Source organism: Alligator sinensis, unplaced genomic scaffold, assembly GCF_000455745.1.
Source record: "Alligator sinensis unplaced genomic scaffold, ASM45574v1 scaffold323_2, whole genome shotgun sequence".
NCBI classification, from domain to species: Eukaryota; Metazoa; Chordata; order Crocodylia; family Alligatoridae; genus Alligator; species Alligator sinensis.
In genome coordinates this window covers 705,390-720,358 of record NW_005842392.1, presented here as the reverse complement: position 1 = coordinate 720,358, position 14,969 = coordinate 705,390, and the positions used below count along the sequence as shown (strand labels likewise).

The window sequence follows — 14,969 nt, the reverse complement described above, 5'->3', positions numbered from 1 at the left end:
GGCCGGGGGAGCAGCCGGCAAGGCGGCCCCCAGCCCGGCCAGAGGGTGTACAAGCAGTCCATGGCTCAGCGAGCCCGGACCATGGCTCTCTACAACCCCATCCCCGTCAAGCAGAACTGCTTCACCGTCAACAGATCCCTCTTCATCTTCAGCGAAGATAACATTATACGGAAATATGCCAAGCGAATAACGGAGTGGCCATATCCTTTCTGGGGGGTCCGTGGCGGCCAGGACGGACCCGCCTGGGTGCCCGGGTGGTGAGCGAGGGTGTGCCCCGGTGTGTGTGTGTGGGGATGGGGATGGTGCAGCTCTAGGGATGGGCGGAGATGGCTCTGCGCGTGTGGGGAAATATTACCCTGTGTTTCTCCTACGACCAGGGTGCGTGTGTCATGTAATGTGCGTGTGTGCGAAATGACAGGCATTTCCCTCTGTGGGTGTGGGTGTGCGCGCATCCAGAGATGCGTACGCCTACAGTAGACGAGCGCCTGTGTTTGTATTTCGTGCCGTTGAATCCGAGAGGACACCCGGGGTAAATCGCGGCTCTTATGTACAGAGCGTAACCTTTCCGCTCCTCTGAGGGAGAGAGAAAATGTAGGGTAAAATGGTGACACCTTGGCAGGCAAGCTGCATTAGTCCAGGGACACCAGCAGTCTCAAGGTACCCTTACTGACATCTCCATACACAGTTGTTGCAGCCTGTTTGTGTGTGCTTTTTATTTTCAATACACCACCTTGCCCATACTCCTTCATGTAGAATTGACATTAGCCCTTGTCATTTTGAATTGGGTACCACAAATACCCTTGATCAGAAGAGCTGGAGGGGGTAGTGCCTTTTTTTTTTTTAATTATATATATATATATATATTGTGGGGGGAGAGTGAGGCAGTAAATGAAGAGAAGGGCCATCATTGTGTTGTGAAAGGGGCAGATGCTTTTAATCTAAGAACCAGCTCCCTGGCCGAGTGATCTGCAGAGATCTTGCTCTGAAGGGGACTCTGCTTCTGTGGTGATGCATGCAGCAGGGATCCAAAACCTTGGCAAAGGGAGCCAGGTTCTTCCTCTAAGATTAGTGGGAGGTTGCCAGGGTGTGTGTGTGTATTGGACAATGTGCACCAGCAGGAGTACGTTGCACTGGGGATCTCAGGGGAGCTTGTTGTTTTCTTTTCATTTGAAATCACACACGCCTATTAATCCTCAGCTAACAGCAGCAAGGCCTCTTCACAGCCTCCTAGCAACATTTCCAACTACCACTGAGTCCAGTTCCTGTTCACTCCTCCACAGCATTAACTTTGAGGGGTGGTGGTTGTAATAAGGGGAGATAAATCCATTTGGAAAGCATACATTTTCCACACTGATTTCCCCGTGTAATATTATAAGAGCGCAAAAATCGCTTTGCTTCCCTGTCTGTGCCTACCTCAGGGCAGCTGCAATGAAGTTTTGAATACACAAACAGCAAAGCCCCAGTGGCAGTTATAACATCGCATTTTGTGCATGCCTAGGTGCAGCCCCCGGCCCTCTCCATCTCCCTGCCAAGGTGTTCGGGGTGAATTCAGTAGTTTGAATCCAGCAACACTATTGCAATAAAATTGGCAAAACTGTTAGTCAGCGCCTAGCGCTTTCCAAGGTGCTGAAAATCTCATTCACCTCCTTGCGCTACTGTTTAGTTCTGGGGTCAGGCAGGGATATGCCCATGTGCGTGTCGGAAGAGAGAGCAAAGGGGAAGATGCATTTACAGTAGGTTTCACTATGATGTGTAATTAGTAAACATTTTCCCTTCAGCAGCCACACAACCCTATAGGGTACACTGAAAATATTGTTCGCTGTAAGCTGGAGTTGCAGTTCACGTTTTGGACTCTGAAACCTTGATTTCCAAACTATTACTTATTTATACAACACTCATGATTTCAATTATGTGGCATCACTGAACAATATTTCAGCCAAGGACATCTAATTTTACTACCCATTTTGGGAAACTTAAGTGCCTTAGTCTTATTTAAAAGCTGAACTCCTTGGCTCTGAGGGGAAGAAAACTGCCTCAATTTCTAGAAGGGAAAACCCCATCAATTTGTATTTTCAAACAACCAGTGTGATTTTTTTTGTTTGTTTGTTAAAAATCTCCTGAAGCCTTGTTAGAAAGGAGCCAGGCCTTAACCACAGTGTCTCCATAGTACATACATGGGATTTGAATGATCAACTTCTGCAAGTGTTTAAAGATGTTTTCTTTAACCATTGTCCCCCACTCCATTTGAATACATGATTTTAGCCACCATTATAGCCAACTGTATTGTGCTGGCTTTGGAGCAGCATCTACCAGATGGAGACAAGACACCCATGTCAGAGAGACTGGTGAGTTTCATTTATTTATTTAGATTTTTCTCTCATCTTTGGAAAGCAAGCACCCACCCACCCAGTGTTCCGGGTATCCTTAACTTTAAAACTACATCTTATCAAATAACGTCATGACTACGCACATCTGACACAAAACTGATTGCAGCTCCTCAAACCATCTCCAGCAGAATTCCACACCACACCACACCAGCCAGCCCAACTTATCTTCTTAGAGTCAAAGCAGGAAAAAAACAGATGTTACAGCATGCTTTGAAGACCAGAAAACTCAAGCTGTTAGAGGCAAAGGTAGAAAGGGAATTCTAAAGTCTTCAGGACTGTATGTAGAACTGAATGACCCTCTTGGGTGTTTTCCCAGGAAGTTGTAGCATATAGTAACCTTTTGGCATTCTGTGTACTTCATATTGTCTTCTTACTGAGGGATACTGGAAACTCTTCAATGGAAACTTATTGGATTAGACAATATTATGTTCTTACCAAAAAGAAAACAGTTTTACAAAGAAAAATAATTTACCAGCAGGCTTTATGGTAATGAGTCCAATTACCTTATTTCAAAAGCAAAAACAAGAATAGCTTCAAAATGGTTCTTTCATTTGTCATCACTCTAGGGGGGATAAAAGCAATATTTGGTTTATTTTTTGTTTCTTTTAACAAATTGGAACATCTTCCAGGCCAGAATGAATAGAAATTTTTGCTTGCTTGGTTTGAGACTAAATCTGAATCTAGTGTTTTACATGTATCAATTAAATTATGCAAACTAAAATAAGATTAGGCTTAAAGCCAAAAACTGAGAAATTAAGGAGCCCCTGTTCCATTGTTGCTGCAATTTCCTAATCGCTGCAGCTTTCAATGTCCAAAATAGTCTATGGCACTGGGCAAGGTTCAAGAGCCAAGTAATTCTTTGATAAAAGATATAAAGTAGTAGGTGCGAGGAATGGAAATCTCTCTCCAGTCATTTATTTTGCACCTCTTGCTTGAGTGAATGTATCTTAGCGGTGCCCACTAGTCTCCTAATTTATATATATTCTTCTTTCCTCTGTAAAATATCTTTTGTTTAAGAGTGGAAAGTAAAAGTGGGAACTTGCGTGTAAGTATATAAATGCTCAATCTTTTTACCATTATATGGCAGTATATTATAATGGGTCTTAATATGTCCTAATTGGAGAAGGATGGTTTTCTGATTAATGCATAGGCTGGGATGCAGGAGTTATGACTTCAAAGGGAGTTTTGCCTCTGCACAGACCAAGGACTAGTACATTTGTCTTCTGTGGATTTTTCTTCTGTGATCCTTATAAGTTTGAATGAACAAAATGGCTTCGTAATCAATCCTGACCCTCAAACACTTCAATGGTGGATTATTTCAAGCCACAAGCATCACTGTTAGCAAATCCTGTTTGTACCACTATCATTCTCCAGATTCAACAGGAGTGGATGTGGGTGGGGGAGAGTGAACAGAGTCCTGCACCCAGAATCTGAAGGTTGGAGAATTTCTTTTTTGGTCCCTTCCTGTATTGCTTTAACTCTGTCCTTTAAAGCTCTGTCTCACAGATGCTGTCTTATAAGGGCTCCTTTCATTTCCTGTCAGTGTTACTCTTTTACTGAGTCAGAAAAGTCACTGCTGAGTGATATGAAGCACACCCAGTTCCTTTCTACCCCACTGCCAGTTCTTCCTATTGCTGGAGTAAGAATTCACCCCCAGGCTTATGACTCAGTGGCATTCTAAAGCAGTGTCTCTAAGCCAGCCCTGATAAGGCCATTTTCCCTGTAGCACTACTAGAGTCATAATAAAGATTGCCTGTGTGTTGCTTTAATTCCATATGATATTTCTGTCTTCAAAGTGTGCTGCAAAAAAAACCCCAGTGTTGCTAATGAGAAATATTTTCTGTTGACTTTCAACAGCTCCAAAACACTTTCCTCTTTCCCGTGTAAAGTGTAAATTATTTCATTTTGAAAATGGTAAGAATCCACAATAAACTGCTGAGTGGGAAACATCCCAGTCATTTTCACATACATTGGAACATACCCTAATTCCATTCAAATCGGCAGGAGTTCTACTTTTGACTTCATTAGGACTAGAAATTGGTCTTTTTGGTTTAATGACTTTAGGGCTTGGCCTGTGTTTGCTAAAAACAAATAAATAAATTAAAAAAATCCAAATGAGTGGTAGCCATTGCCTGAAGACAGATTCCAAGAAGCTCGATTTGCATCTTACCACTTTCTGGGGAATGCAAAAGAGAGATGATACTATAAAGGGATAAAATGGCTGGCCAGTTATCTGAAAGTCCAGTGGATCCTTGTACAGCATGAGTTCAGTTTCTAGAGCTGGTAAAAAAGGTGAAGGGGAGAGTGGGGGAAGAATTGCAAAAAGTTTTACAGGATTTCTTTATTTTTTGGTCAATATTTTGTTGTTGTTGTTGTTGTAAAAATAAAGGCATAGATCTTATTCCATGTCAAAGAGATCTAAGTGCCGGGTATGCAACTTTAAACATCTAAATACCTGCACACAATTTCATCATGCACAACAGCTACAATTCTGCTAAGGTGCCAAATATCTTTATGCTCCACCATCTTGTCCTGAATATATTGCTAGGTGAGCAGACTGAGGCTACTACTGCATGTACTCAGAGACAATCCAATATGGCCACCTCAGCATTTAACTTCATTTCAATCTGTTGTGATCCAGTTCCACCTGGAAATGCACATTAATACTTAATTCCTTATCTGGAGAAAATCTATGTGCAGAGGCTGTATTATACAAAGGTAAAGCTTGGTAATACAAAGATAAAGCATCATGGTGGTATCACACATCTTCAGTCAGATAGCCTCATGGTTAAACCACACCTGTCCAGGAACTGGGAGATGTGGACTTTAGGCTGAGCTCACTTGGAAGGGCCAAGATGAGAGCATGTCCCACTCTTCTTGTTGTAGTTGGGCCACTGGTCAACAAGGAGTGCAAAAGTCACAGAGCCAGATGCAGAGCAAATGAGAGTGTCATTCTCATCCAGTGAGGAGGGGCACGGCCCTTTAGGAGTGGAGCCCTGTTCTGGTCCCTGCTGCCAGGAGAATTTCTGTTTTATAACTGGTGATTGTTGAATATAAAATAACAAACAGTGCAAGAGGGAGTGTTTTTCATAGATTCATAGATGTAAGGGTCGGAAGGGACCTCTATAGATCATTGAGTCCGACCCCCTGCATTATGCTTATGTTATAGCATAATGGTTAGGGCACTCAGCTGGGGGAGTCCTGACTGCTAGTTCCTCCTCTTAGGATTGTTTGTGCATATTGCATTAAAGTTATTAGATAAAATGGTTAAGGAATATTGGGAACAGGATCCAGAAGCCAGGTCTCCCTCCCATGGCAGTGCCTACCTTGCTGCGCATTAGGGAGTCACACTCCTTCAGGCGTAAGTCACAGTCCATTTTGCTTGGGGTCTTTCTGGTCATGTAACAGTTGCATTCCTTGTTTCCCAGTGGTCCAGTTTTAACTGGAGAGGTGGAGGATGCTGTCAATTTTGACTAGTCTATGGCCTGGGTATTTGGCTACTGTCCTGGGAAGCAGGAGAAACGAGTTTGTCTCTAGATTTTTTGGTCTCCCACCTCATGGGCAAATGCTGTCATCATTAAGCTATTGGTCAAAAGGTGGGTAGCATCCCAGTTTCTCCTTTATATATGGCAGTCTGTACTATCAATCTGTTAGAGGCACTGATAGATGTTCCCTCTGAGTTAGCTGGATCACACCACGATGCCTCCATTCTTAGCAAGTTGGATCAAATTGGATGTTGACATGATGTAAGGCTGCCCATAGCTCTGCTCATTGCAAAACTGGAAGAGGCATGTGCATATTCCTGGAATGAAAAATATTACCTTCTGGAACGTAAGACTACCTGTTGCCCATTCTACATGACGCTGCAAGGGGGGAATAAATTGTCCTCTGGGAATACACTAGGTTGTGATTTGAGAGAATGGGACAGGTGGAGTGGGACTGGTTTCCTGAGGGAGATGTGTAAGTTTTGGGCAATTGAAAGCCAAGTCCTAGATGCCTGTATACGTGGAATAGCTTCTGGGCCAGATTTCCACCTAGCTATAGTTATTCTCAGTTTAGAGGAACACTAGTTTCTACCACCAGCCCAGCTGACTGTGCTGTCTTTGGCTGCATTACTCATCCGTGGTCACAAATCTTTATACAACACATAGGAAGAAATAATTGTGCACAGATTGGCATTTACATGTGCAACATTTCAGCATAACTAAGGCTTTTTTAAAAAATGGAATAATGTGGACATGAAGGATCTTCCATGATGTCTTCTGTTGACTGCATACAATTTGTGTTTCTGTCATGCAAATGGTATGCAAAAGCTGGAGGCAGTTGCATGGTGGCAAGATGTAATTTTTACTTGTTATACTTCTCTGCGTAGCTTTTGCAGGCTCTTTTGGGCATAACACGTTGGTTTGCTCTCTGTTGTGCCAGACAAGAGAGTGGAGCATATGGGCTTCAGTGTTAATATTGTCCAAACTGGTTGGAACCAATGTCCACTGGTTGGAAATTTTCCAATAAAATTATTTTTTGTTGGGAAATACTGATTTGTCAAAACCAAAATGTTTGTGCAGGATTGTTCCTGTTCTAGAAAATCTTTAATCAGAAATGCTTTTCATTGTTTAAAGATGATATTTCTGATGCAATCTACCCCTGAATAACTACTAGGCCAAGTGGGTGAGGGACACAGCTGAGGCATAGGTGATCTGGGTTCAAGTTGCTACTTTTCCTGATTCAGACAAGAGACTTACAGCTAACTATCTTGTACAGCAGGTGAATGCCCCCACTCTTGAGCTGTTGGTTAGACTGGCATAGGAGTCCTCTCATATCTGTCTTGTTGTAGTTGTTTCACTTTCTTCTATTAATCAAATATTTATTGGAGAAGAGACTTGAACCTGGTTCTTTCATACTCTAGCTGAGTGTCCTAACTGTTGAGCAGTAGTGCCTCTTTCTTTGGCCAATACATATGCAATGATTTATGCAAAGTGGAACAACTCAAACAGGAAAGATCTTTCTCTTACCTCCAGTAGCCTTCCGCTTACTGCAGTCACCTCAAATGTAGAAGGACAACTGAGTGCCCTATCTGCTGGGCTTTGCTATTCCTGAGGTGGGATTGGTCTCCCTGTTTTTTTTTTCATGACAAGGTTAAAGTTTTGAATTTATCCCAGCATGCAATGTGAAAGCTTTTGTTGTTGTTGTTGTTAAATGAATTAACTATTTGTTGCAAGACTGGGAAGCTATTTATTGCCTACCACTGGTCCCTATTCTGTTTTAAGATGCAAGAACTTTCTATATTTTGATGCTTTGTGTACTGCTTTAAGACTCTAAAAGGTTGGCTTTCCTGGATGTTTTTGACATGTAGGAGGGGCATAGGCAATTTCCTAATTATTCAGCATGACAGTTATTTCACTTGGCTAATGGATTTCATTCTTTATCCAAGCCACAGGTGCTCAATGCAGTCATATGTGAGCTGCTCACATTAACCTCTGTTTGAACAAAGCTCTGGTTTGCCAACACACCCAAACCTATTAGGTGTGTCATCCTAAGCCCCAGGAAAGATATAGGCAGTAGACTTGGAATAGTAATGAAATAACACTTCAAACGGGAAAACATTTCCAGAATCATAAATGTTTTCCCATTTGAAATTTTATTTCTTAAAAGGGTCTGGCCCAGTCTCAAGCCTGATTGCAGCCATAATTAGCAGCCTGCTGGCAGAGCTTATACAGACGTTCGTAGTGGATTGTCATCTCATAGGGGAAAGGCTGATTAACTGGGGCTGCATGATGACCTGAAGACTTCGCCTTGAGTGACAGCAGCATTCCTGTTGTCAGATAGGAGCAAGAGAGAGGTCTCATTAGACCGACCCTGTGGCATTTGATGATAGGGAACTTGGAGAAGGCAACTTCCAGCAGTTTAACCCAGTCCTGATGCTTTATTTTCTTTCTTTTTTTAGGCAAGTATATTATCCTATTGTTGAATCTTTTTCTGTCACTGGAGCTGCCAAGGACTTATGTCTTCCTCTCCCAGTTTGGCACTGTCTTAGCCGTGGGAGCAACTTATTCCATAAATTCCTGAAGTACATGCAAACATTTCAGCCTAGTGTATCTCTTCTGAGCTCTGGTCCCTTTAAACTAGGCCTTATGGTCAGAAGGGCACATGACTCATTAAACATGTGACCTGTAGTAAATTTTTTATATATATATATATATGGCTTCCTGCTCATGAGGAAGCAGTTAGGACAGTACCAGTTTGGAGATTTTGTTGCAGGAAGTGGGTGGAAGAGATTTTGTACTGGGGAAAATTTAGGATGGCAGTCTCCAAAGTAGTGAGGCATATGGAATTCAGATTTTGAAGGGGGTCATGGGACATTCTTGAAGAGCAAGAAGATGTTGTTTATTTGCTAGGTTTTTAGAAAAGGAAGCCCTTTCTTCTGGGAGAAGAAAGGACTAAGCCCAAAGGGACATACAGGGAGGGTCATTGGTGACCCCGCCATCCCTGCTGCGCAAAGAAGAGGGAGAGTGATGTGGCAGCTTCATTCCTTGTGTCCCCATTGTGACTCCCAGATGATTGTGCATCCTGCTTCTTCCACTTACATGGGTCAAAGCTCATTCACATCATGGGAATGACTTGTCCTCCATCTTGGTTTCTTATCCTCAAACAAGCATAGCTCCTGTTGGAGAGAGTTGGTTAGAAGGATGTTTCTTTAAATCATAGTTTGTCACGCTGAGGATTTTGCAGTCTGCATCCCCTACTTGCAAAGGGATGTCAGTGTTTTCTCATATTGCTAGATGGGTGGGAGAGCTTGTGAGGTGGTTCTCAAGTAAAAGAAGGAAAACACATATACACTACAGCAAAGGAATCATGGGCTTTCTGCTTTAAAGGAGGAATAATTTGTAGAGTGCAGTGGGGGCTGGAAGAGGTAAAGGCTGCAGAGGAGGGTTGGGCCCGGAGCATAACTTCTGTCTAGTCTGCTCTTTCTTAAATTATGAAAGCAGTTCAAGTGGGGAGGAGGGAACCCCAGGGTAAAATTTACATATTATGTCTTCAGTCTAATCCTAGAGGATATAAATGGTTAATTCCTTTTATTTCCATTGGGTTTGAGTCTCCAAATCCCTTAAGTGTGTTGGAAAACTGCAGCTGAATAGGTCTTATCATGTAGAAGCTTGAGATTCCTTCGAAACTTGAAACATTTGATGCCCTTAACAACAGGAACTGAACACCCATCTGTGTGTGGATTATTTCTTTATGGGTAAAGGGTGGAGAGGGTGCTGCATACCAGTTTGAGAGTTTCAGGATTTTTTTTAGATTTAATTGCTGTTTCCAAAGATTTGCAAATTTCTTCAGTGAATAATGCGTTGGGCACAGATTGTTATGAGAAGTTTGCTGAATGTGGGTGCATGCTAATGCTGCTTTTGTAGCTGTTGTGTATGTCTGCTTGGGAGGGGTATTTTTTCCATCCTCCTCCTTTGGTAAGAACAAGGCTTTTGTAGTATGTACAATATAAAAAGTGTGAGCACATATAGAGGGGTTAGGTTGGCTACCTGAGCCAGAATTACCAGGCTTGCAAAGTCCATTTTTGTATTAAATTCACTTCCTTATTTTTTATCTTTCAGTCCTAAAGTGCTGTTGTTCCTGCCCAGAATATACTGAGTCAGATTTTACCACCAGTGGAACTGCACTAGGGCTTGATGACACTGCACTAGGCAGGAATCTGACTCACCGGGCACATCTACTTGAGATAATGCGCAGAAGACTAATTCTGCTAATCATAAGCACAGCTGGCAAAAACCGTGCTAATGTGCAGTAGATTTAGTAATTCACATTAATGTCACTCAAAACGTGTTCATCTGTGCTAATGCACAGTAGCGCCGATTACAGTGCATTTAGTACCTGACATTACAGATACTAAACTGAATGCGCAGTAACCATGGCACATTAATGAATGTGTAGATGTGCCCACTGGATACAATGTTTTAAACTCTCTTAAAGACTTAGGAGCATTAAACTTGTGCAAAGTCAGTGAGACAAAGATTCTTAGGTATCCAGGACCCAGATTTTTATAGGTATTTTGGTGTCTCATTCCCATTAAAATCAGTGGGTTTTAGGCACTAAAATGCACAAAGCAGCGTGAGCCTAAGCCACTCAGAAAATGGGACAGTTGCATAGCTTATACGAATGTTTTTACTTTTGTTCCCTTTTTCTAACTCCTGGCTTATGTCTTAATTCCAGCACCAGTCATTTCTATTTCACATTGAAGATAATGTTCTGATATACAGATGAGTTCGGAGTTTCTCAAACTGAACTACATACACCTTTGGGAGCAGGCAGTAAGCTTCTAGCAGTTATGTAAGATTTTAGAATCACTAGATTAAGATTCAGTATTGGCAATGCCACAAATATATATAGTGCTTAATAAAATAGAGAATAAAAATGGTCCCCACCCCATCAACTGACAGTTTAAATCCATCAACAAACTCCCTGTAAAGATTTCAGTCTTGTGGTGCTGGACGGGGCAAAACTCCAAATAAAGTGAATGGGAATTTTGAGTCAGGTGTCAAGTCAAACAACAATAAGTGAGGGGCAGTTTTTAGGTAATGGAGACAAGGAAGAGAAGGGTAATGAGGAAAAACTGAAGGAATACATTATTTTGATGGAAGGCAGAGAAATTATAGTGCAAGAAATGGGGAGGTACTTCAAAATCCAATACAGATAAAAAATTCACCATGAATAATTTTGGTTGCATTTGCCTTAAAATTGTTAAAATCAATCATTTATTCTCAGGTCATAATTCTCAAATTATTTCACAATTAGAAGTATTTGCATTTTTCTCCAGAATAGGTTGCAATCAGTAATTCATTTGCCGATAGTTCTCAATCCCCGTTTGCGATCCATGCTGTACTGTCTGGTTGTGTGGGTCTTAAGCTTTTGTTTCTGTTTCCAAAATAGATGGCTTATGTAATTCACTAACATCAAAAGAACTTCTCATATTACAATTAAATCTCAAATTTGAAATTTTGCTTTTGGTAAATATTTAATCTTAAATTCTTTTTTTTAATGAGAATTTTTGCTTCTAAAGCTTGCATGCTCAGATGTTCATAATAAAAGAAAATGAAAGTTTCCTAAACATTCAAAATTCCATATAGAGAACATTGGAATATTTAAGAGTATTTTTAAACTCAGATCTAGTAAACATAAAAAGACATGGATTTCCCTGTAAGCAAGAAATTGTAGGAGGCCTTGCAAATTGAATGTGTTATTGTTGGTTGCACAGAACTTGAAGCCAACACAGAAATGTTTTTTTCCTGCATGTGTCCTGATGGGTTGTATTTTTTTCTTCTCTTATTTGCAGGATGACACTGAGCCGTACTTTATTGGAATATTTTGTTTTGAAGCTGGTATAAAAATCATCGCTCTGGGGTTTGTTTTTCATAAAGGCTCTTACCTCCGAAATGGCTGGAATGTGATGGATTTTGTTGTGGTCCTCACAGGGTAGGTGACTTCTCGTTGCTTTAAGTTTGCTAAGGGTTTGCTAAGAGTTAAGTTTGCTTTGTTTTGTATCATTCTTTAATTATGGCTTGGAGGAGGGGGTAAGGAGTTACTCTAAACCATTTGAGAAGATGCGTACTCTAAATGTGTGCATGGCTGACCTTATTGTCTAAATAATGGCAATTGTGTTGAATGAGTCATTTTTGAAGCATTGTTTGAACCACACTAAAAAGAGGTTTTGAGGACACTTATTTGTAGATATGTTGTCATGCATCTTACTCAGACACTATGAGATACTTTTCCTTTTCTCCGTGTTCTAAATAGTAACAGGTATGCAAAAGATATTTTAAATAAACCCTCCTCCAAAATTGCAAAAGTTTCAAAAGTAAGCACATAAAAAGCTCTTGGTTCATATAACCATTTTAACACTGTTTCAATTCTGTGAAAGTCAGTGGAGTTTTACAAGTAATGAATTTAACACACTACAAAATCATAGCTTAAAAAGAAGTAAAAAAGAGTGAGATTTTTGAGAGCTTAGTTGAAAATTCTGTTTTTTTTTCTCATATAATGTCAAGTACCAGATGTCCGAACCGGAATACAGCTGCTATTGTGTCAGGGAGACGGCTATCATCTATGGTGCTTAGGTCGTACCTTATAACTTGTCTATCCGCGGGGCTTTATGAAGTGTTTCCTTAAATTCCAAAATAGCAGTTAAGGTTTCTGAAGATCCATTTGAGAACCTTTATGCTCCTAATGGGAGCTTTGCTTACAGAAGATTATAGAATTGGCCCTTTGCATTGAATAGTTCCTCTTTTCACACATCCCTCTAGTCTATGGTATAGAGGGGAGTACAGATGAGGTCTAAATATTTTGAATTGTCTATATCCTGGCTTGTGATGTGGAATAGAGTGCTGTTAAGAAATTCTGTGCATACGTATACAACTGTATTTATTGGATGCATTATCATTATAATTCTTTTGTATTCAGAGTCCTGTATTGATGTGGTTGTCAAGATGCTGAAGGGAATTAGTTATACACTGAGATGAAGAAAATGAATACATAGGGTTTGATTCTCCTACCACTGGCATTCTGCGTAAATCCAGGGTAATTTGACTGAAGCCAAAAGGAGAATATGGCTCATATGCTAGGAATTTTAGGGGTTGAAAACTGAATTATAGAAATTGCTACAACCACTGAAGAAGTTAAGATGTTTCACATCCTATTTCAGAGTGTATCCTCATTTTTAAAAAAATGATCTGGAAAACATGTAAGCACTTACTTAAACTTATCCTCATTTAGCAAAGTACTAACGAGTGTGCCTAAGTTGTATTGACTCACTCCAAAGGTAGTTAAGCAGGTTTTTAAAATTAAGCCATATGTAAGTGTTGTTGTGAATTGGAGTAATGTTTTTGTTTATGTAGGAATGTTTTAGATTTAGCGTGGGGTGTTTTTTAAAGGCATGAAATGCAGAATCAAAATACATTGTTTTAAATGGTTCCTATTTGTGACTCAGTTGTTCAAAGTTTGGCCACAGTATATGGATTACTTGTATATGTGCATCATACTTACAGAATTATAAATAAATGTGTAATGCCACATGTATGACATGGACATTTTATTAGTATAATATCTATCTGCAAGTATTTGTAGTGCTGTTTGATCTCTGAACATAGTTGTAGAATATCAGTTTGAGTAGGCAGCTGTAATTAGGAACCCTGTTGCCATCTGCAAACATGCATATTCTTTTGAAGTATGATCCTGTTAACGTCAAGGCTTCTGGTTTCCAATGGTGACACTAGCTGGGTTGTATTGAAGTTGTCTTGTACGTGGACTTCCTACCAGGCAAGTGATGCAGAGAGGACTTAGTATAAACTGAGTGACGTTAAGTACAAGAGCCATCTGTAGTGAAGAAATTCACATCATCTTTAAATACTACAATTTATGGCCTGGATTCAGCAAGGAAGTTGAGTACATGCCTAATTTCAGGCACATAAGTTGCAGCTGAGTTACTCATGAAGTTAGGTAGATAAACATCTTACTAGAGCAGGACCTGATTTTGCAATACTAGTAATGAGGAGGAGGAACCTGCTGGGACAGAAGTGGTATTGAAAGATCTTCACCTCCACACAGGGGATTAAATTAGTATTTTCTCTAATGCCTGCTGTAGTCTACTCTAGATTTCTTTGACTGTTAATAGGTTTGTAGTTTGCCATTCTTGCCACAGGAGCCCTAGACTAGGAGACAAGAACTCTGTGGTTGTTTGGGCATCCATGGCCAGTCAGAAATAGTTAATGTCACCCACTTTTCCTCAATAACCTGTGTGCGCAGGAAGCCTTGAGCAAGGCCATTTTATTACAAAGAGATATCATCATGACATCGCAGCAGCAAGGCTTTAAAGAAAGGTCACGGAGGGAGAATGTTTACCAATAACAAACCTGATTATTTCTCCAGGGAAGATTTTGCTACTTGGTGACATGAATGCAACTTTAATTTTCTTTTCTTTGTGTGGGCATATCAGATCAGTTTATCTGAGAGTACTTGATCATGGTGTGTATGTCTGTGTATGAGAGAGACCCATCAGACCATAATAAAAATGACTGACAGTAGTAAATCTGCATTTCAGGAAGCATTCAATCTGTATATGGAATGACTGCTTCAGTAATATTATCTTACTACACTTATGTTGCAAGCTTCTCTGTTGCCAACTTTTTTCTTTACCATATGTACATCAACTCCCTGTGTAAAGGCTACGTAGGCATGTGTTCCACAGCAATGGAGACAGACTCATTGAATTCTCCAGCATAGAACAAAATTCAGTTTCAAAAAACTGAAATATCACACATTGATTTTTGATTTCTCATGTTTTCTGCTTTATGGGACAACATAAAAACATTATGGGATACAGAAATTACTCTACACATGTGCGTGTGCATGTGTGCGTGCACACACAGAGTTTCTGTTAATCCTGTATTTTTTTGAAAAGATAAATGATGAACACTAGAAAATCTGATCTCAGTTTCAGCTTTCAGCTAAAATGCAGGAAAGCAAAACGTGGATTTGCTATCTCAGTTGCTTCCATAGGGAAAGGGCTAGTTTGTGTAGGGA

General features: G+C 40.5%; 1 protein-coding gene across 1 annotated transcript in view; it reads left to right on the top strand.

The window, feature by feature from the left end:
• Positions 1-6: 6 nt before the first annotated feature.
• CACNA1B (calcium voltage-gated channel subunit alpha1 B) overlaps positions 7-14,969 on the top strand; it is a gene marked incomplete at its 5' end in the record, with an annotated part of 468,581 nt that continues 453,618 nt past the window's right edge. Inside the window, 3 exons of the mRNA XM_025211184.1 lie at positions 7-200; positions 2,240-2,345; positions 11,728-11,867. Of these exons, the coding sequence (XP_025066969.1) occupies positions 7-200; positions 2,240-2,345; positions 11,728-11,867 (440 nt within the window). The remainder of the gene's footprint in view (positions 201-2,239; positions 2,346-11,727; positions 11,868-14,969) is intronic.